Genomic DNA, 26920 nt, shown 5'->3' with positions numbered 1-26920 from the left:
TAATTTTTGTATTTTTAGTCAAGAAAGGGCTTCACCATGTTGGCCAGGCTGGTCTCAAACTGACCTCAGCCTCCCAAAGTGCTGGGATTACAGGCATGAGCCACCGTGCCTGGCCTAAAAAAAAAATGTTTCTTTAATTAGCTGGGTGTGGTGGTCTGCACTGGTAGTCCCAGCTACTTGACAGGCTGAGGTGGGAGGATCACTTGAGCCCAGGAGGTGGGGGCTGCAGTGAGCCATGATTGTGCCACTGCACTCCAGCCTGAGTGACAGAGCAAGACCCTGTCTCAGAAAGAAAAAAAAAAATTGAATTCCCCTAATCACTGTGTAGCTCTGATAAAAGGCACCTGAGTGCTCAGTTCCTCAGTTCCCACATCCTCAAAAGAAGGACACTGCCCACTTATCCTAGAGTCAGGGCCTCTGATTACAGGAACTACAGCAAATATAAAGCATTACTATAAAAGCCAGGAGCCTAAAGTATAAACAAAGCTGAATAACTTTTTCAAATTCCATTTCTTTAATTATTACTCCTAAGCATTTCGATTCATCTAATAATCATTTGTAAAAGGGCGCCTTAAAACTGGAAAGCAACCTCTTCATTTACCTGAAAGAGGAAACAACTAGAAGGGCACCGCCTAGTCTATTCAATCAACCTGCTGTCTGCGACAGGACAGACACAGTAGGAAGAGGCAGTAATTTCAAAATCAGTAAGAGGCCTAGAGATCATAACCACCCAGAAACAGAATGAGGCTGTGCTCAATTCATCCATTTCAGCATCCAGTTCTTACCAGCTTTCTTCCGCGGATCTGGCAGAAGAGGTGGGAATCTCAGGCACCCTCCCAACCAGAAGTCAGTATACACGGACACTAGTGTAAAAGAGAAACGTTTTCTTCACTGACACCTTTAATATTGTTGATGAGAGAGGAGTGAGGGAGGAGGACAGTCAACATTTTTTTCTTATCTGAAAAGTGCCCACATCTCAGGCCCAGGATGCTGGATCTGAGGGTGATGACAATGTTAGCTTCAGTGAAGGGCACCCGTGAGCCCAACTGTGGTTTACACTTGATTTTGAGTCCCCAGGTTTCTCGGCAGCAGTTGTGAGGTGTGCCCCCACATGTTGCTGGTAATGGTTTAAGCACCAACATCTATAGATGATTTACTGCTTTGCGGGGGAAGTGGGTTTTGAGACAGGGTCTTGCTCTGTTGCCCAGGCTGGAGGACAGTGGTGTGATCATGGCTCACTGCAGCCTCAACCCACTGGGCTTCAGTGATCCTCCCACCTTAGCCTCCCAAGTAGCTGGGACTACAGGCACTCACTACCGTATCTGGCGAATTTTTAAAAATTTTTTGTAAAGACAGGGTTTCATGGTAGAGCATGTTGGCTCACGCCTATAATCCCAGCACTTTGGGAGGCCGAGGTGCAGATCACAAGATCAAGAGACTGAGACCATCCTGGCTAACATGGTGAAACCCCACCTCTACTAAAAATTAAAAAAAATTAGCTGGGCATGGTGGCACGCACCTGTAGTCCCAGCTACTCAGGAGGCTAAGGCAGGAGAATCACTTAAACCCAGGCAGTGGAGGTTGCAGTGAGCCAGTATCACACAACTGCACTCCAGCCTGGGCAACAGAGTGAGACTCGGTCTCAAAAAAAAAGACAGGGTTTCACCATGTTGCCAAAGCTGTTCTTGAAATCCGGAGCTTAGGCAATCTTCCCGCTCTTCCTTCCAAAGTGCTAGGATTACAGGCGTGAACCACCATGCTCAGCCAATGATTTACTTTTTAAAAATAAATTCATAGGGTAGATTTTGAATTATCTTTATATATCACCCCCAATCACTTTCATCCTGACAGATATTCCTGAGCAGGAAACAGAGGTGGAAGTGACAACTAGCTTCAGCAAACCTAATTCTGCACAGAAATAAACCACTCAGATTTTTTAAATAATATATTTAATACTTCGAAATTAGGTTTGTCATATTTATGTATTTTTTCTGGAAAATGACAAGTTCCTGAAATCCCTAAATGGCTGGTTTCATTACCCATGTGCTTGTAAAACACATTCATGAATACAGTATCAAAATCAATTTTATTTCCCCACAGAACGCTTTAAATGTTATAAAATATATATCTATTGTTAAGTACATGCATACACACACACACACACACACACACACACACATGCATACATGAGTACACACAAAGAAATGTATTGAGCATGTTAATGTCATTCTTCAGAAATGTTTGGTGGGGCCAGGCACAGTGGCTCATGCCTGTAACCCAGCACTTTGGGAGGCCAAGGCGTGAGATCACTTGAGCCCAGGAGTTTGAGACCAGCCTGGCCAACATGGCGAAAGCCCGTCTCTACTAAACCTACAAAAACTAGCTGGCCATGGTGGTGCACGCCTGTAATCCCAGCTACTACGGAGGCTGAAGCAAGAGAATCGCTTGAAACCAGGAGGCAGAGGTTGCGGTGAGCAGAGACTATACCACTATCCTCCAGCCTGGGTGACAGAGCAAGTCTCCATCTCAAAAAAAAAGTTTCAGTGGGAAAAAAAATGAGAACCACTTATCCACAGTGAACCCGCCGACAAGTACACCAAAGTATTCTAACCACAAAAGTCACAAAAGATACAAATACTGAAGAGACTGTGCCAGGAATACATGTTAGAAGTCTTTGGCAGACAGGCAACTGGCTGTAGCTATTCTTTTTTTTTTTTTTTTTTTTTTTTTTTGAGACAGTCTGGCTCTGTCGCCCAAGCTGGAATGCAGTGGTGCGATCTCGGCTCAGTGCAACTTCCACCTCTCGAGTTCAAGTGGTTCTCCTGCCTCGGCCACCTGAGTAGCTGGGAGTACTGGCACCTACCACTACACCAGCTAATTTTTTTTTTTTTTTTTTTTTTAAGTAGAGATGGTGTTTTGCCATGTTGCCCAGGCTAGTCTCGAACTCCTGACCTCAGGTCATCCAGCTGCCTTAGCCTCCCAAAGGGCTGGGATTACAGGCATGAGCAACTGCACCTTGCCTATTCTTAAAGAGATGACAGGCCGGGCGCAGTGGTTCAAGCCTGTAATCCCAGCACTTTGGGAGGCCGAGGCGGGTGGATCATGAGGTCGAGAGATAGAGACCATCCTGGTCAACATGGTGAAACCCCGTCTCTACTAAAAATACAAAAAAAAAACTAGCTGGGCTTGGTGGCGCGTGCCTGTAATCCCAACTACTCAGGAGGCTGAGGCAGGAGAATTGCCTGAACCCAGGAGGCGGAGGTTGCGGTGAGCCGAGATCGCGCCATTGCACTCCAGCCTGGGTAACAAGAGCGAAACTCCATCTCAAAAAAAAAAAAGAGATGACAGTACTGGTTCCGTGAAACCATCAAAGTACTAATGGTCTTCTAATTACCAGCCTCTGGTTAATTGGCTTAAAAACCAAAGAGAGAATATTGGGTGTCCCAGGGATAAGGTGGATGAGCTTCCCCAGGACTGAGATCAAATGCATGATGCAGAAGCCTCTGGAAAAGGTTCCATCTGAGCCTCAGGAAGAAACCTGAGGGTACTCTGGCACTTGGAGGGTAAAACTTCTGAGATGCAACCTAGATCTGCAACTGCAGGGCATCTTTATTTTGAAGAATTCAGCAAACTAAAAAATAGTAGTCCTAGAAAAAGGTGATAAAGTAGAAATTGCTGTCATCATTTATAAAAAATTGTAGTTTAGGATTCTTTTGGTGGAGAGACGAAGGAAAGAGGACAGAAAGAAAAAACAAAAAGAGGGCCAGGCATGGTGGCTCATCCCTATAATCCCAACACTTTGGAAGGCCAACACAGGCAATCACCTGAGGCCGGGAGTTTGTGACCAGCCTGACCAACATGGAGAAACCCAATCTCTACCGAAAATACAAATTAGCATGGTGATGCATGCCTGTAATCCCAGCTACTCAGGAGGCTAAGGCAGGAGAATCGCTTGAACCTGGGAGGCGGAGGCTTCGGTGAGCTGAGATCACGCCATTGCACTCCAGCGGGGCAACAAAGAGTGAAACTCCATCTCAAAAAAAAAGAAAAGAAAAAACAACAAGCCCCTACACCTACAAGTTAAAGGAATAGACAATGGCGAGAACTTAGTGTCAAAGAACAAAAAGTTACAATCCTAGTTTAGCCAAAATTCCTAAGGAGTATGTAATGTAGATGAGCAATAGTATTGCTGAACATTCAGAAACTGAGTCGAAACAAGTGAGCAAATGTGTAAATCAACCCTTATTTATTGCTTACTTCAAATAACCAAAAATCATATGACTAAATGGAAACCTTAAAAGTTTACTCAACCCAAGTGTCAGTATCTAAGCAAGATGGGAACTGAATTACCCTATGCACACAATTGTCCAGGCATTCTAAAATATCTACAGACCAGGCAGGGACCTGGTCCTGCCAGGGTGGCACAAGGAGCCCGATCCAGAGACTCTGTGTGAGCCTGAGGACAGGCACACAACTGTGGCTGGAAACCCGGGTCTGTAGGAAAATTCACCGGTTTTCAGAGGTCTGGGAGAAGCTGGAGGTCAGTACTCCGGAGGCCCGTCCAAACTCCTTGCCTCAGTAGGCAAAGCTCAGTGAAGAGAGGACAAAGAGAAAAAAGTAACCAGTCATTTTAACTTTGGCGGAGTTTTGTCAATAACAGAGAATTTCAACTTGGATTTTGCAGAATGTCTCAAGACTGGACATTATGATGTTAGAGAGCAACTACTCCTCTGAGATGGTCAGCGTTGCCGGGCTGGTTTTGTTTGGAGGCAAGGACAGGGAACATGCAGCGTCACTCCTTTGCTAGAACCAAGACCGGGATTCGGCTAGAAACACAAATGTGGCGTTTAGAGACTACAAGATTATACTTCTCACCACAAAATCACAAGACAGTTTTTATGATTCAGAGAGGACAGAAACGAAAATCAGGTCTTCTTTGCCCAGCAAAGAAAACAAAACAACCATGCGGACATGGAATATATCGCAACGTCACCTGCACCGCACCGACTACCAAATAGAGCTGCTTCTGTCATCATTGACTTTTATTTTTATTCTTTTTTTTTTTTTTTTTTTTTTTTTAGAGACAAAGTCTTGTTCTGTTGCCCAGGCTGGAGTGCAGAGGCATGATCATAGCTCACTGCAGCCTCAAACTCCTGGGCTCGAGCAATACTCTGGCTTCTGCCTCCTGAGCAGCTGAGAGTATAGGTATGAGCCACCAAGCCCAGTTAATGTCAAAATGTTTAATAGAGATGGGGTCTCATTATCTTGTGCACGCTGTTCTCAAACTCCTGACCTCAAGTGATTCCCCCAAACTTGGCCTCCCAAAGTGCTGGGATGATATGCATGAGCCACCACACCTGACCAGTAACTTACTTTTTTAATAAGGGGAAAATTATTTCAAAGTGATCATCTAGTCTGGGACAAAGAATAAGATTATTAGCCTTTAGTGTAGAGACCAGGCAACTTCCACTAAGGAATTGTGTGAAAAATATGCACTCGGTTAAAAACAAAAGAAACATATACCTCCTGAAGCTTAAAGGAAAAATAATAAAAATAAAAACAAAAACAAAACAACTTGGCAATGTGTTTCCCCAACGCTGAAATATCCCATCCCTCAAGGCCTGGCCGCGAGTTTCACAAAAGCCATCCCTAAGTACCTGCTTCCCTCCGCAGACCTCCTTCTTCGCTGAATAACTGGGGCTCTCTCCTACACCCAGCCAGACAGCTCTGCACCAAATGACACAAAAGTTGTGCTATTTGCTAAAATCACATACGGTTGTGTGTGGTTCACCAATTATTTCATGTGTATAAATGCCTTATCTTCCCCAAGTAAAACATATGAATTACTCAAGAACAAGGTTTAGTTTTAGTCTCCAATTGCCTGTTCCCCATCCTCAGGCCTGAGCTGAGCTGAGCTGAGCACACAGGAGGCAGCGAATACACACAGCCTGAGAAAGCTCCCTCCCTGTGGAAGGGCTGAGTGCTGCGTGTTTTCACAAACTGCAGCACCACTGCACTGAGCTGTGGGGCTTTCTGTGCAAGGGGGCTGCCCATCCTGTGCCCCCATCCTGCCACATGAGTCCTCGGTTGGCTCCGCTGCCTGACACCCTCCCAAAGCCACTCCCAGGAGGAAGCAGTCGTTCACACAAGACCACGCGACTCGGCTGCCGCCCCCGTTTAATCAGACTGCTGCAAATGCTTGGCCAAAAGCAATAAGGGCATGACTGAGAGACTGTGGGAGTTTAACATTAAAAAATTAATAAACAAAAACAGGGGGGGAAGGAGAAAGGGTCTACCTTTTAATAGGGCCCTAATTACCCAACTCACAGGATCAGCCCAAATGAGATGGGAGTTTATTTCGGGTTTTTTTTAATTATGGTTTTTTTATATATATATAAATTGCTGCTATGTGTTTTCTTTTCTCTGAGCAATTATGCAGCAAGTACGTAAAGAGGAGAAAAAATATTAATTAAATATAAGGTAATTGTGGAGTTGGCCTGGAGAGAATGAGTCTGAACTCTGGACAATCACAGGCTACCAGGGTTTGAAGACTGCTCAGGGCCTCCTGGAAAAGAAAGAAAGAAAAATACAAACAACCAACAGGCTGATACACAGGACAGCAGGAAGAGCAGGGCACAGAAACACGAGCAGAGCAAGGGGTCTGCAGGGCTGCAAATGCCAGAAATCAGTGAGCTGGCCGACTGCTCGGGGCTCCCGAAGAGCTTTATCCAATCAAGCCCCAAAAGACAGACGGGCCACTCTTCCGGTGATCAGTTAAATGGATGCAAGAAAACTGGAAGCGGGAGGAAGGCGAGGACTGCAGCGAGCTATCGTGTTCAATCCGGACTTCGGCCTGAGGGGCACTGAGGCAGGCCCCATGGGAGGCAGGCAGGCGTCCTGAGAGACTGGCAGGGTGGGGCCGCCTCTTGCTTTCCCACCACCACGACCTCAAGCAAGGGCCTGGGCAATACCAAAAGAGTAAAACGAGGCCACCGTGGGAGTGCTGGGATATAAGGCCATAACTGGTGATGTAACAGCAGGTGACACGAATGACAACACTGCTCCCCTGAAACCATCCCAGCAGTGCCTGTATCACCTCGGCCCTTCTACAGGCAGCTCAACTGGATCCAGCTCCCCCTCAGCCTGGGAAAGCCTTAGTACACACTGGAATTCAGACGTGTTCATACCTGCTAAGGCCCTCACGTCATCCCCTCCTACGACTACCAGAAGGGGAGTGAAGAAAAACAGGTGAAACTATAGGCCCTGTTGAAACAAAAGCTTGGCGGTACAGCCCTACGCCGGCTATCTCTACGCAGGAGGAAAAAGCTCTCACAACTTAAACCTAGAGCTGACTCTCCCATCAAACTTACCTGGTTTATACAGAACCAGTCTTACTACCCAGCCAACAGGATTTGCAGCAGGCCCCAAAAAGCAAAAGAGAATGAAAATGGGGTAGGCAGGCAGGGACTCTGGCCACCAGATGACAAGCACTTAGGAGAGAAAATTACCTTTAGTGCTTAGTAGGCCTCTTCCCTAACCACAGTCTAAGAAGATAACATGTTGGGACTATCACACAGTTACTGACCAGGCAAAACCAGAATTCCATCGCTTACCTGTTCTTTAAAGACCACTGAGGTGCTCGCACCCTGAAGGGCAGAGCAGAGCCGGCTACTTCAGACAATCAAGAAGCCCAGCAACCTCACTCTACCTGAGCCTCCCAAGGGCTCAGGAATCTCACTAATGACTATCAGTCAGCCACAAACAAAGTGGCGGAGGACCATCTGGGGTGGATGCTTTTAGTTCCAGAAAAGACCAAGCTTTACTAAGGAGAGATCTCACTCATCCTTGCACACAAGAAGGAGTCAGAGGTCGCTGACAGAGGCAGTCTCTAGGTGACAGCTACTTTTAAAGGGACACTACTGACACAGAACGGTAGGAACAGAAGGTTTCTTTTCATTCACATGGCATTTTAATTACTAGAAAATGATACCACACATCTTGGGTACTTACCAACGGCTCTCGAGGCAGCACATTTTCACTTCCTGGAGTAGAGCTTGGCTGCAAAGAAAAATAGAAACAAAAATAAGATCACAGTGCCACCCAATGGACATCTAAAAAACAAAGATTTCCGTTCTCAAACGAAGCACACGAGCACCTCTCTCTCACATTTCTCCCCGGATTTTCATGACTTGAGTATTCTGCAGTGGACTACCTGTAAAAAGTAGCCCAAAGAGTCTGAATTCACCAGGGAAGATAAAGACTGTTTCTGGGTTCACTGTCACAGCACTCAAGGAACAAGGCTTGGTTTTGCTCGGGAAGGCTCACGATCACCTACTGAGCAGCAAGGGCGGGGGACCATCACAAGATCCACGGGAAGAGCAGAGTCCAGGGAAAAGGCTTGAAGAGAGAGCGAAACACCTCCTCTTTCTGCCACCTCCCCAATGCCAGGGGACTGGGAAGAAAAGGCGAGCAGCAGTAGAGAGCCAGATTCCGCCACCAGGGGGCCCCAACTGCCCACACTCAGGATTTTCTCAGGGTAGCTACTTTCAGGAGCCCAGAAGCCAGTCAACTACACAGGTTCCTATTTCTCGCCTGTCACTAAGGACACCACCCCACAATAGTAAAGAAAGCCCCAGGCTTAAATCCTTCTTGGAAATAAGCCAGTGACAGGCTGACATACAAGCAAATCAAACCTCTAGACAAGCAGGAAGCACTGTGGCCGAGCTACTGGCTCTAGCCCCCTTCCTCCCCCTTGGGGCACTACCTCACCCTCAGAGCTACCTTTGACCCCTGACTGATGTGGCCAAAATTAGAGGAAGGGAAGGGCAGAGGGAGAGGCAGATTCTAAAGAAATTTACAAATCTCCAAAAGATTAAAGCAAGCAGGTATGATGCTGAGTAAGCTATGATTAGTTTACTGTAACTGATATTCAAGTCAGTTGCCAACTATCTACAGATAATATCCAGACGAGGGCAGCGAAATCTGTATGTCCCAGGAGACAGCCTGTAGCCTCCATTCTCCTGGCTACTACAGATCAGATGGAAGTCCCGGGCTGCCTTGAAAAAGGACAGACGAGCCCAGTCCACAGAGGTTTCCCAAAGAATTCCTCATGCCCCACTGCTACCACATAGCTGGCACACAGCACAGTGGCAAGCACTCTGCTGGATGAAGGACTCTATCCTTCCATCCAAAGTCCTGTCCCAAGATCCCCACCAACCCCGAACAAGAGGTCAGCCAGCAGGAAATTACCTAGAAAGTGAGGGTCAGTCTCAGGGAATCTCAGCAAGCTTTCCCTGCCTACCTGCCTCCCGCCGTCCAAGCTCCAGGCATTGATAAGTTCAAACCGTTAGAGCTTCAGCCCACACCCCTGTGAGGTACACATCGATTGCCTTCCTGCCTCCTCTTGGACTTAGGCTGTCCGAGAGCAGACTCAAAGTCCTCTCTGCCATATATGTCTTCTTCCAGAGTTCCCTCTTGGCATAAATGGGACAAACTTCACCAAACCATGTAAACCAGAATCTGAAAGGCCATCTTGAGACAGCTCCTTCTCCGTCACTCCCAGAGCTAACCCATTACATCAAGTCTGCCAATATTCCTTCCTCAATATCCATGGAAGAGTGCTGTAAAGTCCAGCACTCTGAGAGGCCCAGGCAGACAGACTGCCTGAGCCCAGAAGTTTGAGACCAGCCTGGGCAATGTGGCAAATCCTCTTCTCTACAAAAAATACAAAAATTAGCCAGGTGTGGTGGTGTATGCTTATACACCAGCTATTCAGGAAGGTGAGGCAGAAGGATCCCTTGAGCCTGAAAATTCAAGGCTCCAGTAAACCATGATCACATCACTGCACTCCAGCCTAAATGACAGAGCCAGACCCTGTCTTTAAAAAAAAAAAAAAAGTCCAGTCAGGCACAGTGGCTCAAGGCTGTAATCCCAGCACTTTGGGAGGCCAAGGCAGGTGGATCATGAGGTCAGGAGATTGAGACCATTCTGGCCCAGAATGGTGAAGCCCCATCTCTACTAAAAATACAAAAATTAGCTGGGCGTGGTGGCACATACCTGTAATTCCAGCTACTCAGGAGGCTGAGGCAGGAGAATCACTTGAACAAGGGAGTCAGAGGTTGCAGTGAGCCGAGATCACGCCACTGCACTCCAGCCTGGTCACAGAGCAAAACTCTATCTCAAAAAATAAATAAATAAATGGAAACAATCCATCTGTTTTTCTCCATCTCCACTGCCATCACTTTGGTCCAAGCTACCCAAATCCCCACCGAGGCCTGGCATCAGCCTTCTCATTCATGCTGGCACTCTTCCAGTTCATATTCTGTGATGCAGACAGACTATGGTTTCCAAAGGAGAATCTGATCATCCCATCCCTTATCCACCCACTCACCCAAGTAAACACAACAAATGTAACGGCTTCTCATTGTTCTTAGAAGGCAGAAAAACCTCAGCATGGCTGACAAGGCTTCGAATCTCCTCTGACTACATCTCAGGTCTCAAGTGGCACCACATCCCCACTTCCACTCTCCACAGGCACACTGGCCTTTGCATTCTCTGTGCCTTTGCACATGTCCTTCCTTCCCTTTAATTCATCCTTCAGATCCAGCTAAGACACTCCCTCGGGGAAGCATTCCTCCTCTGACATCCATGACTAGATCAGATCTCCCTGTAACACACTCACAGAACACCCCGTGCCTCTCCTTCAAGGACCTGAAGAGACCTGCAACTTTACATGTGTGTGACTAGGGGACTGATGCCCGTCTCTCTCTCACCAGATTACAAACTCCACGTGTGCAGAAACTGCTGCATTCGATTATCACTGTATCCCTGGGGCCTAGGATGGTGCCAGGCGCAGAGGAGGCCTTCAACACAAGTGTGCTGAATGAATGAGCAACAAAGAATCAACCAATGGTGACAACTCCACTGAATGGATTATTCATATACTACAGTTCGTTATCTTCCTGAGGGTTTCCTCCACTCCATTTGCTAGATTCTAAGTGCTAACATTCATTTAGCAATTTCTTCTTTTAATTCTCGCAATAAGTATATCAAATTACTGCTGATGAGGAAACTGAGGCAAAGAGGTTAAATAACTTGCCCATGATTACTCAAGTAGTAATTGGTACTACAGGGATTTGAACACTTCTATTTAGTGAAAATAAGCAAGTTTTGTTTAAACCACATTTTATTAAGCAACAACCTTAATGCTACCTTATAAATAATGCAGGTTATTTGAGCAGACAAAACAAACGAAAGCAAACAGCTTTAGTATTTAGAAAGCCCCATCCTGACTTAACCCAAAATTTTCTTCCTAAAATAAAACTAATCACTATGAATTGTTTTCACCAAGGAACTTCTCCTAAAATTAGTTCATCCAGCTGGGCTCCGTGGCTCATGGCTATAATCCCATCACTTTGGAAGGCCAAGGCAGGCGGATGACGAGATCAGGAGATAAAGACCATCCTGGCCAACATGGTGAAACCCCATCTGTACTATACAAAAATTAGCTGGGCGTGGTGGCACGTGCCTGTAATCCCAGTTACTCGGGAGGCCAAGGCAGAATCACTTGAATCCGGGAGGTGGAGGTTGCAGTGAGCTGAGATCACCCCACTACATTCCAGCCTGGACAACAAGAGTGAAACTTTGTCTCAAAAAAAAAAAGCCAGGTGTGGTGGCTCATGCCTGTAATCCCAGCACTTTGGGAGGCTGAGGCAGGTAGATTACGAGGTCAGGAGTTCGAGACCAGCCTGGCCAAGATGGTGAAACCCCATCTCTACTAAAAATCAAAAAATTAGCTGGGTGCAGTGGTGGGTGCCTGTAATTCCAGCTACTTGGAGGCTGAGGCAAGGAGAATCACTTGAACCTGGGAGGCAGATGTTGCCATGAGCTGAGACTGTGCCACTGCACTCCAGCATGGACAACAGAGCTAGACTCCATCCCAAAAAAAAAAAAAAAGTCATCCCTTCAACAGTTAATATTTACCAGAGGGAAAAACTTTAAATAGTACACAGTGCCAAATAAGTCTCTTTCATCATACACCCTTTAGCACCTTGTAAATTATGAGCCATGTAATGAACTATTTTTTTAAAATTCAGTATTAAAAGTCAAAAAGAAAGCTTCCCTCTCATTCCAACCCTAGGAGACCCATACTGACACTGGTTCCTTATATATTCTGCCAAGGATGTTCAAAGTATATATGAAGCATGGCCAGCTGGGTGCAGTGGTTCACACCTGTAATCCCAGTAGTTTGGAGGCCAAGGTGAGTGAATCATTTGATGTCAGGAGTTGGAGACCAGCCTGGCCAACATGGTGAAAACCCATCTCTACAAAAAAATGACCCGGCCTTTGTTTTTTTAATCCTGGACTACGCTGTGAACATTTTTTTAAAAAATTTTTCCACCATCCTGGCTGTTTAAAAAAATTAAAACAGGCTGGGCACAGTAGCTCACAACCATAAACCCAGCACTCGGGAGGTCAAGGCGGGCAGATCACCTGAGGTCAGGAGTTCAAGACCAGCCTGGCCAACAGAGTCTGGCAAACCCAGTCTCCAACTTGATCCTGGAAATCTTCACAGGGTAGTCTGTGATTTTAAAAAAAAAAAGGCCAGGCATGGTGGTTCACACCAGCACTTTGGGAGGCCAAGGTGTGAGGACAGCTTGGGCTCAAAGGTTCAAGACCAGCCTGAGCAACATGGCAAAACTGTGTCTCTGCTAAAAAATACAAAAATTAGCCAGGCATGGGAGACACGCCTATAGTCCCAACTACCCAGGAGGCTCAAGTGGAGGGAGGATCAACTGAGCCCAGGAGTTTGAGGCTGTGGTGAGCCATGATCACACCACTGCACTCCAGCCTGGGTAACAGAGTAAGACCCTGTCCAAAAAAAAAGGCTTGGAAATCACCCACAGGCATCTATTGCAACAATATAAGAAAAGGATCTAAGGCAATCCATGCCCAGAATCTTTAGAGGCCAGAATGGGGAGAGCCGGAAAGGAAGAAAGCAAAAGCAGAAGACTGCTTTAAAAAACAAGTCAGGCAAAGACCACAGCAGCAGAGAGAGAAATGCTTTTCTTTCAGTAGAGACAAAAGTGCTCTCACTCCTGCTGCCAAGGCGCTGACCTTCCCCAACTGGAAGGCGTTCCCAGATTCTGACCTGATGCCCAGCAAAGAACAACCTTACTGGCTGCTCACAGATCTGAGCAACAGGCAGAACCTCCGGGTCTAGGAGTACTCATTCTGCATCTGCCCAGTGACTGTGACTCCAGATATGTTCTAAGCCAGTCTGTGCCATTTTCTGCTGTGAATAATAATGTTCAATCTCACCAATATCCTTTGAGATGGAGTGGCATGACAGAAAGTGCACAACTTTGGCATTAAGCACTCAGTGATTTGGGGGTGCACTGCTCAACCTCTCTGAGCCTGAGTTTCCTCATCTATGCGAATAACGGGAATAATACCACCACCTCACATTCGGGATTAGAGGAGATGATACAAGTTATTTCATGTCACTCCTCTGCTCAGAGTCAACCAATGCACTTCCACTTTGGGCCATGATGGAGTAATAGGGAACAGATTTGCCCTCCCACTATAAACAACTAGAAAACTAAGCCAAATAAATAAAACCACTGCGTATACACATTAGACAGCAGGCAGTGCAGGACTATGATCCCTGAAAGAAGAGAAACAAATTACTTGAGGCTTAAAATCACTCTGGCTTCCTACCAGGAGACAATTTTCAGACCCAGGAGAGAGCGGGGGATCCCCAGCAGAGCACAGCAGCCCACTTGAGTTGAAGAGACAGCGATCAGAGTTCAGGGAGGCCAAGGCAGCTGAAAGTTGCAGGACAGACTTCAGAAAGAAAGAGCTATGCAGAAAAAGTGCTCCAGAAATCTGCCTGGAGGTTCCCTCAGGTCTTGGCTGAATACTAAAATTTGTGCATGCACAGGGTGAAAATCCACAGTGATGAGGAAGCTATGAGCTGAACATTTCTTAGAACTCTCAGAGGGATCAGGAATCCAATGCAGCCAGACTAGAGGGTCCTCACAGGGCATTCAAGAGAGACCTGGAAGGGCCACATCTTGGTAGGGGAGGTCAAACGATCCTTAGATTAAAGGTTGTTACCCAGATCCACTGTAACAAAGCTCAAAAACAGGACTCGAAGGCCGGCACCGTCGCTCATGCCTGTAATCCCAGCACTTTGGGAGGCCGAGGCTGGCAAATCACAAGGTCAGGAGTTCAAGACCAGCCTGACCAACATGGTGAAACCCCGTCTCTACTAAAAATATAAAAATTGGCCGAGTATAGTGGCATGCACCTGTAAACCCAGCTACTCAAGAGGCTGAGGCAGGAGAATTGCCTGAACCCTGGAGGCAGAGGTTGCAGTGAACTGAGATCATGCCACTGCATTCCAGCCTGGGCGACAGAGCAGGACTCTGTCTCAAAAAAAAAAAAAACAAAGAACAGGACTCGAAATAATAAAACTAAACCATAAAAAACTGTCCACTAGGACAAAGCTTTCAACATTATTTAAAGACCACAAAATCCAGAACCTCAACAATGTAGAAGTCACAATATCCAGCATCCAATCAAAATTTTCAACGTAAGTCAAAAAGCAGGAAAATGTAACCAATAACAGTAAGAAAAATCAGATGATATAACTAGTAGACAAGAACAGTAAGACAGGTGTTATAACTATACTCAAGTATTTAAATAAAAACGTGTCCCAGTAAGAAGAGAAATGTAAGGCATAAAAAGAAAACAGAAATTCTAGACATGAAGTATAATATGCAAAATAAAAATTCAGGCGGGGCACAGTGGTTCACACCTGTAATCCCAGCACTTTGGGAGGCCAAGGTGGGTGGATCACCTAAGGTCAGGAGTTTGAGACCAGCCTGGCCAATACAGTGAAACCCCGTCTCCACTAAAAATAGAAAAATTAGCCAAGCATGGTGACAAGTGCCTGTAGTCCCAGCTACTCGGAAGGCTGAGGCAGGAGAATAACTTTTACTCTGGAGGCGGAGGGTGCAGAGAGCCAGTATCTTGCCACTGCACTCCAGCCTGGGCAACAAAGCGAGACTCTGTCTCAAAAAGAAAAAAAATTCATTGACTGAGAATAACAGATCACTACAGAAGGAAAAGTAAATGCACAGAAGACATGGCAAGAGAAGCTAACTAAAATAAAGGACACCAGCTTGGGCAACATGATGAAACCCCATCTCTACAAAAAAATACACAACAATTAGCCACGTGTGCTGCTGTACACCTGTGGTCCCAGTGGCTCAGGTGGCTGAAGCAGGAGGATCACCTGAGTCCAGGAGATGAAGTTTGCAGTGAGGTATGATGGACCACTGCACTCCAGCCTAGGTGACAGAGCAAGACCCCGTCTTTAATTAATTAACTAATTAAAAATAAGAGACTATTATGAGAAACTTTAAATTATAAATTTGATAGCTGAAATGATAAGGACAAATTCCTTGAGACACCATATACCAAAACTGACTCTGGAAAAAATAAAGTTTAATAGTCTTACATCTATTTTTAAAACTAAATACATAATTAAAAATATGTAAGTGAGGCCGGGCGCGGTGGCTCAAGCCTGTAATCCCAGCACTTTGGGAGGCCGAGGCGGGTGGATCACGAGGTCAAAAGATCGAGACCATCCTGATCAACATGGTGAAACCCCGTCTCTACTAAAAATACAAAAGATTAGCTGGGCATGGTGGCGCATGCCTGTAATCCCAGCTACTCAGGAGGCTGAGACAGGAGAATTGCCTGAACCCGGGAGGCGGAGGTTGCGGTGAGCCGAGATCACGCCATTGCACTCCAGCCTGGGTAACAAGAGCGAAACTCCTTCTCAAAAAAAAAAAAAAAAAAAAAAAAAAAAATATGTAAGTGGTCGGGTGCGGTGGCTCACACCTGTAATCCCAACACTTTGCGAGGACGAGGCGGGCAGAGCACTTGAGGTCAGGAGTTCAAGACCAGCCTGGCCAACATGGTGAAACTCCCTCTCTACTAAAAATACAAAAATTAGCTGGGCATGGTGGCACATGCCAGTAATCCCAGCTACTTGGGTGGCTGAGACAGGAGATTGCTTGAACCGAGACCTGGGAGGAGGAAGTTGCAGTGAGCTGAGGTTGTGTCACTGCACTCCAGCCTGGGCTACAGAGCAAGACTTTGTCTCCAAAATAAATAAATAAATAAAAAATATGTAAGTAAAAAAAGTAATTGGCCAGGCATGGTGGTTCACGCCTGTAATCCCAGCACTTTGGGAGACTGAGGTGGGCAGATTACAAGGTCAGGAGTTCGAGACCAGCCTCGCCAACATGGTGAAACCCTGTCTCTACTAAAAATAGAAAAATTAGCCAGGTGTGGTGGCAAATGCCTGTAACCCCAGCTACTTGGGAGGCTAAGGTAGAATTGCTTGAAACCAGAAGGCGGAGGTTGCAGTGAGTAGAGATCGTGCCACTGCACTCCAGCCTGGGCAACAGAGCAAAACTTCATCTCAAAAACAAAAAATGTAATAAAATATATAATTAAAACTGAAAAAGAAAACTCCAGGCCCAGATGGCTTTACTGGTAAATACTACCAAACATTTAGGGAAGATGGCACTCTTATATAAAGGCACTCTTATATAATGGCACTCTTATATAAAGGGTTTCAAAAAATACAAAGAAAAAAAAACTTCTGAACTTACTCTGTGAAGCCAGTACAATTTTGACATAAAAACAAAAGACTTTACACATCCACACACAAAAAACTATAGACCAATATCCTTCACAAACATAATGTAAAAATCCTTGACAAAACACTATCGAATCTAGCAATATATAAAAAGATAACATATCGAGTAGAATTTATCCAATGAATAAAAAATCAGTTTAACATTTCAAAAATCAGTCAGCATAAATCACCATATTAATAAAAGAAAGGAAGAAAACAAAAGGATCAACTCAATAGAGACCAAAAAGAATAACTGACAACATTCAAAACACAATTTTTTTTTTTTTAGAGACAGTCTCAGTAGGATGTGATTTCAAAAAAAACGGAGAGAGACAGAGTCTCCCTCTTTCAGCCAGGGTGTAGTGCAGTGTTGTGACGGAGCTCACTGCAACCTGGAACTCCTGGGCTCAAGTCATCCTCCTGCCTCAGACTCCCGAGAAGCGAGGACTACAGCTATGTGCCACCACATCAGACTAATTTTTTAAAATTTTGTATAGAGACAGGGCCTCACTATGTTGCCCAGACTGGTCTCGAACTCCTGACCTCAAGCAGTCCTCCTGCTTCGGCCTCCCAAAGTGCTGAAATTACAGACGTGAGCCACTGTGCCTGGCCTCCAAACACATATAATTTTTAAAAACACACACACACACACACACACACACACACACACACACACAGTGAGAACCAACCTCTATAAAAAATAAAAAAAATTGGCTGGGCATCGTAACACATGACTATAGTCCCAGCTACTTGGGATGCTGAGGCTGGTGGATCACTTGAACCCAGGAGGTCAAGGCTATTGTGAGCTGTGATCACACCACTCCACTCAAGACTGGGTAACAGAGTGAGATCCTATCTCAAAAAAAAAAAAAAAAAAAAAAAAAAAAAACATTTAAGGCTGGGCACAGTGGCTCACGCCTTTAATCCTAGCACTTTGGGAGGCCAAAGCAGGTGGATCACCTGAGGTCAAGAGTTTGACACCAGCCTGGCCAACATGGCAAAACTCTATTAAAAAATACAAAAAAATTAGCCAGGCATGGTGGCAGGCACCTGTAATCCCAGCTACTGGGGAGGCTAAGGCAGTAGAATCACTTTGAACCTGGACAGTGGAGGTTACAGTGAGCCACGATGGCACCACCACAGTCCAGCCTGGGTGACAGAACAACACTCCAAGAGCAAGACTCCATCTCAAAAAAAAAATTTTTTTTAAAGAAGCCAGATGTACTTTATGATTTGTTTATCTAAAGTTCAAAGGCAGACAATATTAACCTAAGGTATTATAAATCAGGATGAGGCATCCTTGGGGAGTTGGGATAGCAATGGGAGGGACGTGAGGGGCTTCTGAGGTCCCGGTAATGTTTGATTTCTTGACCTGGATATTGGTTACACAAGTGTGTTCACTCTGTGAAAACTCACCAGGCTGTACATATACATGTTTTATATTCTTTCTGGGATATGCCAAATGTCAGTAAAAAGTTTTTAAAACTTTTAAAAGGTCATGGACCCATTCTAGATTAAAGCAGACTTAAAGAAACTAAAGAGGCCGGGCATGTTGGCTCACACCTGTAATCTCAATACTTTGGGAGGCCAAAGTGGGGGATCGCTTGAGGTCAGGAGTTTGAGACCAGTCTGGCTAACACGGTGAAACCCTGTCTCTACTAAAAATATAAAAATTAGCCAGGCATGGTGGCACACACCTGTAATCCCAGCTACTTGGGAGGCTGAGGTATGCGAATCACTTGAATCCGGAAGGCAGAAGTTGCAGTGAGCCAAGATAGTACCACTACACTCCAGCCTGGGTGAGAGTGTGGAACTCTGTTTCAATAAAATAAAATAAAATAAATAAAAGGGCTAGGAGTGGTGGCTCATGCCTATAATCTCAGCACTTTGGAAGGCCAATGGCAGGCGGATCACCTGAAGTCAGGAGTTTGAAACCAGCCTGGCCAACATGGCAAAACCCTGTCTCTTCTTAAAAAAAATAAATAAATAAATAAATAAATTTAGCCAGGCATAGTAGCTCACACCTGCAATCCCAGCACTTTGGAAGGCCAAGGTGGGCGGATCACGAGGTCAGGAATTCGAGACCAGCCTGGCCAAATAGTTAAATCCCATCTCTACTAATAATACAAAAAATCAACTGGGTGGTGGCAGATGCCTGTAATCCCAGCTACTTGGGAGGCTGAGGCAGGAGAATCGCTTGAACCCAGGAGGCAGAGGTTGCAGTGAGTGGAGATCATGCCACTGCACTCCAGCCTGGGCAACAGAGCAAAACTCTGTTGAAAGAAATGAAAAAGAAAGAGGGAGGAAGGGAGGGAGGGAGGGAGGGAGGAGGGAGGGAGAGAGGAAGGAAAGAAAGGAAAGGAAAGGAGGGAAGGAAGGAGGGAAGGGGAGGGAGGGAGGGGGAAAGGAAAGGAAGAAAGGGAACTAAAGAGACAAATCACTGCAATCTCTGTTTCTTCACTAAATCTTGATTTTTTTTTTTTTTTTTTTTTTTTTTTTGAGACAGAGTCTCACTCTGTCACCAGGCTGGAGTGCAATGGCACAATCTAGGCTCACTGCAACCTCTGCCTCCTGGTTTTTTTTAAGCGATTCTCCTGCCTCAGCCCCCTGAGTAGCTGGGACTACAGGAGTGCACCACCACACCCAGCTAATTTTTGTATATTTAGGAGAGATGGGGTTTCACCATGTTGGCCAGGATGGTCTCGATCTCTTGATCTCGTGATCCGCCCACCTTGGCCTCCCAAAGTGTTGGGATTACAGGCATGAGCCATCGCGCCTGGACCCCTGATATTTTTCTTTTAAGTGGGAAAATCTGAGTGCAGATTCTGTATTAAATAATATTATTTATCAACACTTAAATTCTTTGTGTAATCATGGTATTGCAGTTATGTAGGGGAATAACCTTACTCTTATGAGAGACAAGGTGAAATATTCTAGGATGAAACATCCTTGATGTCTGTAACTTATTACAAATATTTCCCAAAAAAATGATACATAAAGAGACTGACATAAAGCAAATTCGGCAAAATGTGAACAGTGCATCTTGGCGAAGTTTTTATGGGAATTTTACAGAAGTTCTCAGTATTATCCTTTCGACTTTTCTAAATGTGAGAAATTTTTCAAAATAAAAAGTTGAGGCCAGGCTGCAGTGGCTCACGCATGTGATCCCAGCACTATGGGAGGCCGAGGTGGGGGATCACTTGAGGTCAAGAGTTCAAGACCAGGGGCCGGGTGCGGTGGCTCAAGCCTGTAATCCCAGCACTTTGGGAGGCCGAGGCGGGTGGATCACGAGGTCAAGAGATCGAGACCATCCTGGTCAACATGGTGAAACCCCGTCTCTACTAAAAATACAAAAATTAACTGGGTGTGGTGGCGCACACCTGTAGTCCCAGCTACTCGGCAGGCTGAGGCAGGAGAATTGCTTGAACCCAGGAGGCTGAGGTTGTGGTAAGCCGAGATCGCGCCATTGCACTCCAGCCTGGGTAACAAGAGCGAAACTCCGTCTCAAAAAAAAAAAAAAAAAAGAGTTCAAGACCAGCCTAGCCAACACGGTGAAACCTTGTCTCTAACTAAAAATACAAAAATGGCCAGGCATAATGGCTCATGCCTGTAATCCCAACACTTTGGGAGGCTGAGGCAGATGGATCACCTGAGGTCAGGTATTTGCCTGGTCAACACGGCAAAACCCCCTCTCTACTAAAAATCCAAAAATTAGCCAGGTGTGGTGGCGCACGCCTGTAGTCCCAGCTTCTCAGAAGGCTGAGGCAGGAGAATTGCTTGAACCCAGGAGGCAGAGGTTGCAGTGAGCCAAGACTGAGCCACTGCACTCCAGCCTGGGAACAGAGGGAGACTCACTTTCAAAAAAAAAAAAAAAAAAGTTGAGAGGGCAAATACCTTGTCGGACCTACTGTTAATTAAGAGTTCAACAGACTTCCAAAACTACATGTAAAGACTTAGAGAAGGAAACTAACACTTACTGAGCACTTGCTCTTCACATCTGTGATTTCAGTCAACACTAAGAGGGTAATTTTTTTTTTTTTTTTGAGACGGAGTTTCGCTCTTGTTACCCAGGCTGGAGTGCAATGGCGCAATCTCGGCTCACCGCAACCTCCGCCTCCTGGGTTCAGGCAATTCTCCTGCCTCAGCCTCCTGAGTAGCTGGGATTACAGGCACACGCCACCATGCCCAGCTAATTTTTTGTACTTTTAGTAGAGACGGGGTTTCACCATGTCGATCAGGATGGTCTCGATCTCTCGATCTCATGATCCACCCATCTTGGCCTCCCAAAGTGCTGGGATTAGAGGTGTGAGCCACTGTGCCCAGCTATTTATAATTTTATTCATTTTTTTTTTCAGCGATGGGGTTTCACTCTGCTGCCTGGGCTGCAGTACAGTGGTTATCCACATGTGTGATCTTTTTTTTTTTTTTTTCTTCCCAGCAATGGGGTTTCAGTCTGCTGCCCAGGCTGGAGAACAGTGGTTATTCACACGTGTGATCATCATGCACTACAGACTCCAACTCCTGGGCTCTAGCGATCCTCCAGTCTCAGCCTCCTGAGTAACTGGGACTATAGGCATGAACCACCACACCCAGCTTTAGGGTAACCATTATTGCTCTCATTTTACAGAGGAGAAAACATACTCAGAAAGGTGGAGTGATAAGTTCAATAGTTGTGAGTGATGACATTCCACCAAAACCTGCCAGGATGTGAGGCTATGCTAGTCTAGTCTTTCACTGTGCTCTTCTCCCTTGCCTGCTTCTATAGCCTCTCAATCCAAATTTACTATATCCAGTGAACCTCAACAGACAGGAAATCTACATTCCACAATAACACTCAATACTCAGTAACTGTGAAGTAATCAGATTGAACCATGCCTCTGCTGTTCAGTGATGAAAGAAAAGCTAATGGGAAAGCTGAGTAATAGAGATAACATTTCTCATTCCTACAGGCTACAACATGTATACGCTAGAAAGGACTTCAATGAGAGATCAGCCATGTTGGCTGAGCGTGGTGGTTCATGTTTATAATCTCAGCACATTGTGTGTGTGATTGTGTGTGTGTGTGTGTGTGTGTGTGTCTGTCTCTCTCTCTCTCTCTCTCTCTCTCTTTTCTTCCCCCTAAACAGGATCTTACTCTCTCACCCAGGCTGGAGTACAGTGGCACAACTACCGCTCACCGCAGCCTCAACCTCCCAGGCCCAACTGACACTCTTGTCTCAGCCTCCTAAGTAGCTGGGACCACAGGCAAGCGCCACCATGCCTAGCTAATTTTTTAATTTTCTGTAGAATCGAGGTCTCCCTATATTGCAAAGGCTGGCCTCAAACTCCTGGCCTCCAGCGATCCTCCTGCCTCAGCCTCCCAAAGTGCTGAGATTACAGGTATGAGTCATCACACCCAGCCAGGAACTCACCTCTACAAAAAATGTTTTAAAAATATATATAGCCAGGCATGGTGGTGCACACCTTTAGTCCCAGTCACTCGGGAGGCTGAGACAAAAGGACTGCCTGAACCCGGGAGATCAAGGATGCAGTAAGTCGTGATCACACCACCGCACTCTGGTGACAGAGTGAGACCCTGTCTCAATCAATCAATCAATAGATCAACCACATAAAACAGAGCAATGTGCGGAACAGAGAAAAAAGAAAGCAAGGCCGGGCACAGTGGCTCAAGCCTGTAATCCCAGCACTTTGGGAGGCCGAGGCGGGTGGATCACGAGGTCAAGAGATCGAGACCATCCTGGTCAACATGGTGAAACCCCATCTCTACTAAAAATACAAAAAATTAGCTGGGCATGGTGGCGCGTGCCTGTAATCCCAGCTACTCAGGAGGCTGAGGCAGAATTGCCTGAACCCAGGAGGCGGAGGTTGCAGTGAGCCGAGATCATGCCATTGCACTCCAGCCTGGGTAACAAAAGTGAAACTCCATCTCAAAAAAAAAAAAAAAAAAAAGAAAGCAATAAATGAAATTCCAACAAATCGTCTTGAGGATAGACTATACCACTATGAAAAAGTACATGTGTTCCTGAAATCCAGAAGTTATGAAGGACAACTAGCATCAATACCAGCATAAGGGCATTCCTTTCCATTTTAAGGAATTACTTCTGAACAAATAAAAGAACTTTACTAGATAAGTGGTCAACACATAAAAAACATACCCTAAAAGATGCTGTAATAGAACTTAAGGAAAGGTTTAGATCCATTTGTGAGTGAAAATTCAGACTTATTAAATGGAATAATAATAATAGATAACACATTGTGTCAGGCACTGTTCTGGGCACTTTTACATAAATAACTCATTTAGTCCTTAGAGCAACTCTGTGAGATAAGCCCTAGTATTTTCCCTGTTTCACAGATGGAGAAATTAAGTCCAGAGAAATTAAGTAGATGTGTCCACAATCAAATTGCTGGTTAAGTTAGTGGAGCCAGGATTCCAAGCCAGAGGGTCTGGCTTTAGAGCCTGTACTTGCAACCACTGTCCTACACTGCCTCTCAAGGGAAGAGAAGGTTAGTCATGCTTAATCATTATAAACCAGAGACTGATATGACAAGGCTAACTAACAAACTTTCTGTGAGAGGCAGAACACTGGCTCAGCCCCACAGGTCTAACCCTAGCCAACTAATCAGGGGTGGGGGGGAAATAGCTAGACAATCCTCTCAGTCCTACTCTGCTTTAATTGGAGAAATGGGAAACTGGACTGATCAAGACTTAAAAATGAAACAAGCAATTGTCAAAGAGAGTTAGTTCACTCAAAAAGTGTGCATTTGTTACTTGTTAGATAGCAACAGAATCTGGTGTGAAAAGTTCAAGGTTTTCCCCCAGGGTGCCAGCATGGTCTTTTGCAATCCTACCTCTACCAGCTTTGCAAAGGAGGGCAAAGGAGAAGCAGAGCTTCAAACAAGTGCTGGCCAAGCCCTCTTAAAGAACCTTAGATCCTTTCCTATTAAATACATACACAGGGAGGGCAAACTTGCAAAACCAAAAGAATCCTTGGGCATGACAATGGCTCCAAGTGGCAAGATTTTTAGTACTGTTTACAGCACTGGCAAATTAAATGTCCTATAAGAATCAAGAACTGAGCCGGGCACAGTGGCTCACACCTGTAATCCCAGCACTTTGGGAGGCTGAGGCCAGCTGATCACTTGAAGTCAGGAGTTCAAGACCAGCCTGACCAACATGGTGAAACCCCATCACTACTAAAAATACAAAAATTAGTCAGGCATGGTGGCAGGTGCCTGTAATCCCAGCTACCTGGAAGGCTGAGACAGGAGAATTGCTCCAACCCCGGAGGTGAAGGTTGCAGTGAGCTAAGATTGCACCGTGCACACCAGCCTGGGTGACAGAGCAAGACTCCATCTCAAAAAAAAAAAAAAAAAAATCAAGAACTGAAGACACCCTTCAATCCCAACCTGTGGGTATTCCTAACACAAAATAATTCAGAGAAACCCAGACCCCAAGAAGCCTCAGTATTTCAGCAAACTGAGCTAAGGCAAGAAGGGGAAAGCCCTCCTCTTAAGACACTTGCCAAACTCCAGAACATCTGACAGTAAGAAGGCCAGAATCAGTCCTTGCTATTTCCCACGTTTTACAATCAAGACATCTCCTTCCTGAATTATTCACACCGCTAATAGAAGCTGGTATAGAGGAACACACCAACTCTTTTAAGTGCAATTCCTGTAACAGACATGCAGAATACAAGAGTAAGAAACTAAGCAGTGGTCTTCTGCCTCGAAAGGAAATGAAATGCTAGTTAAGCTGTTGAAAACTCCTAAAGGTGTTTCAAGGAGATGGAAGAGGAGGAATGAGGCCCAAGTTGAAACTATTTTCTTCTTCTTCATTCTAATCCTAACTCAACTCAAAAATGTTTGGATGACTAGTGCAGTCACACATACAGGTTCAATACAGGCTTAACAGGGCACACGACTTGGGGCAAGTCACAAACCCTTAGTATTTATTTCTGCGAAATGGAGGTTAACAGGCTGCACTTCATAAAGGTTGTAGCGAGCATAGTGAGCACTAAACGAGAATATAGACGTAATGTGTCCTCAACATGACAGCACATATGCAGTTAAATGTAAGATCTCTCTTGGCCTTTTTCTCCTCACCCCACCCCACCCCACCTTTGGACTATAAACCCCTTCGGAGGCCTTATCATCCACTGCCTCCCAACCGCAGAGGCACAGGCGTCAACACTGGTCCTCATCGTCCCCTTATTGGACTGGGATTTGGCTGAATCTGCAGGTGAAAAGCTAGAGCGAAGCCCTCAGCCAACAAAACCAAACCCAGGGAAGCAAGGATGGGTCTCAGCCAAAAGCTTAGTGGCGTCTGTTGTTCACAGTGCGTCCCTTTCCTATTAACGCACTGAGAGGGTTCGACTATATTATTTCTGACTCTCCAACTTGACGAGAGAGGAGCAAAGGTGACTAAAGATGAAGAGGCTGGCAGCCACTCCAGGAGGCTGAGGCCGTGACGGAGCGGGAACCCAGATGGAATCAGGCCCCTCCCAGGAGGGGACAGCCGGGAGCGATCTATCGTCTCCCTCTCAAACCCTCGCAGCTCAAGGATGGGGACTTCCCAAGGGTCCCGCCAACCTCCCCGCCGAGCTTAAGTGGGGCCAGAGGTGCTGGCAGGCGGGAAATGGTGACCCGTGGACACGGCCAAACACCCAAGACCGGACTCCGGAATGTGGTCAAAGAGGGGTCACCGGGGGAGGGGCCGGCTGGGGAGGACCTGGGGAGGGGCGGGGCTCAGGAGGGGGTAAGAGGTCGGGGTCCCCAGCTTCGGAAACTCGGGGTCCCTACCCGGTTCCCAGCCGTATGCTGAGCGCCCCCTCCAGCCGGGGGTCTCAGCCGCACAGCGGCACAGTCCCATTCCCCTTACCTGGCTCGGCTGCTCTGCCTGCTCCGAGGACGCCATCTTTCTGAGGCCTGACTAATCAACCGCCGCTGGACGAGGTTTCTCCCAGACGCCCTCGCTCTCGCCCTCCAGCCCAGACTAAGGTAGCCGGAACAGAGCCCGTCGATGTGGGGGACAGGGGCAGAGGGTGGAGCCCGGGTGTCCGGGTCACCTTGCACGGTTTCCGTTAAGTCTCTGCTTTCCAGGAAGACCCCAAGTCTTTATCTTGTTATATGTGTATTATTCTTAATGAATTAAATCTCTGCCCGTCTCCACAGTGCCTTGGGCACATTTAGGGACTTGCCAAGTATGTAATAAATGGATGAATGCTAAGAAACTTGGAAATCAATATTTAGACATAAGTTCAGTTCCATTTATTGGGTGCCTAACATATGCTAGGAACTTTGGTAGGCGCTCGAAATAAAAAGATTCAAGATTCAACCCCTACTCCCACGCTCAGGCCAAATACACAATTACAGTATCGTGGGGATAGGACTCCGTAAGTGTGCAGGTCTATTGGGAGAACACAAAAGGGAGTATTTTAAAGAGAAGAGGCTTCTACAAAACGTCATTATTTTATCTGGGTTGAACTGGTTTTGTTTGTTTGGATTTTGTTTATTTTTGAATTGATAGATTTTTAAACTAAATACTAAACAGATGAAGTAGCTCACATTTTTAATGCCAGAGCTTTAGGAGGCCAAGGCAGGAGGATCCCTTGAACCCAGGAGGTCGAGGCTGCAGTGAGCTATGATCATGCCACTGCACTCCAGCCTGGGCGACAGAGTGAGGCCCTGTCTAAAAATAAGACAATAAAATAAAAATAAAATTTGATGAAAAAGGACACATACATTAGCGCTAACGGTGAGTTCATATTATAGTTGTTTTGATAGATATAGACTACTTAAAAGGGATGACTTAATAATTCCTTCTACCAAACGCTGTTTTAAATGCCTACACTTTTCTTGAGATATCTAATTTTCTCACCCACGATTTTGTTTTGTTTTATTTGAGACAAAGCCTTGCTCTCGTCGCCCAGGCTGCAGTGCAATAGCACAACCTCGGCTCACTGCAACCTACCCCTCCCTGGTTCAAGCGATTCTCCTTCTTCAACCTCCCGAATAGCTGGAATTACAGGCACCTGCCACCACACCTGGCTAATTTTTGTATGTTTAGTACAGATCGGTTTCACCATGTTGGCCAGGCTGGTCTGGAACACCTGACATCAGGCGATTCATCCGCCTTGGCCTCCCAAAATGCTGGGATTACAGGCGTGAGCCACCGCACCCGGCCCTCACCCACGTTTTTGTAAA

At 45.9% G+C, this 26920-nt stretch overlaps 1 protein-coding gene across 3 annotated transcripts in view; it reads right to left on the bottom strand.

The window, feature by feature from the left end:
- The window catches only part of PEX14 (peroxisomal biogenesis factor 14), a 155063-nt gene extending 129364 nt beyond the window's left edge, over window positions 1-25699 (bottom strand). The window contains exons 1-3 of one of the 3 annotated variants that reach the window (XM_074380048.1): window positions 25596-25640; window positions 10057-10154; window positions 8011-8058 (exon numbers count right to left, since the gene is read on the bottom strand). Coding sequence is in view for 2 of the 3 variants with exons in the window: in XM_039473780.2 (XP_039329714.1) it covers window positions 8011-8058; window positions 25596-25631 (84 nt within the window). In the remaining variant the exon portion in view is untranslated. Of the gene's footprint in view, window positions 1-8010; window positions 8059-8335; window positions 10033-10056; window positions 10155-25595 lie in introns of those variants that run through there. The other 2 variants (XM_039473780.2, XM_074380047.1) reach the window with 2 other exon arrangements.
- Window positions 25700-26920: the final 1221 nt, after the last annotated feature.

The sequence above is a fragment of the Saimiri boliviensis genome, chromosome 11 (assembly GCF_048565385.1).
Source record: "Saimiri boliviensis isolate mSaiBol1 chromosome 11, mSaiBol1.pri, whole genome shotgun sequence".
Classification (NCBI taxonomy): Eukaryota; Metazoa; Chordata; class Mammalia; order Primates; family Cebidae; genus Saimiri; species Saimiri boliviensis.
The sequence above is the reverse complement of the archived record's forward strand: the minus strand, read 5'-3'. Positions and strand labels throughout refer to the sequence as shown.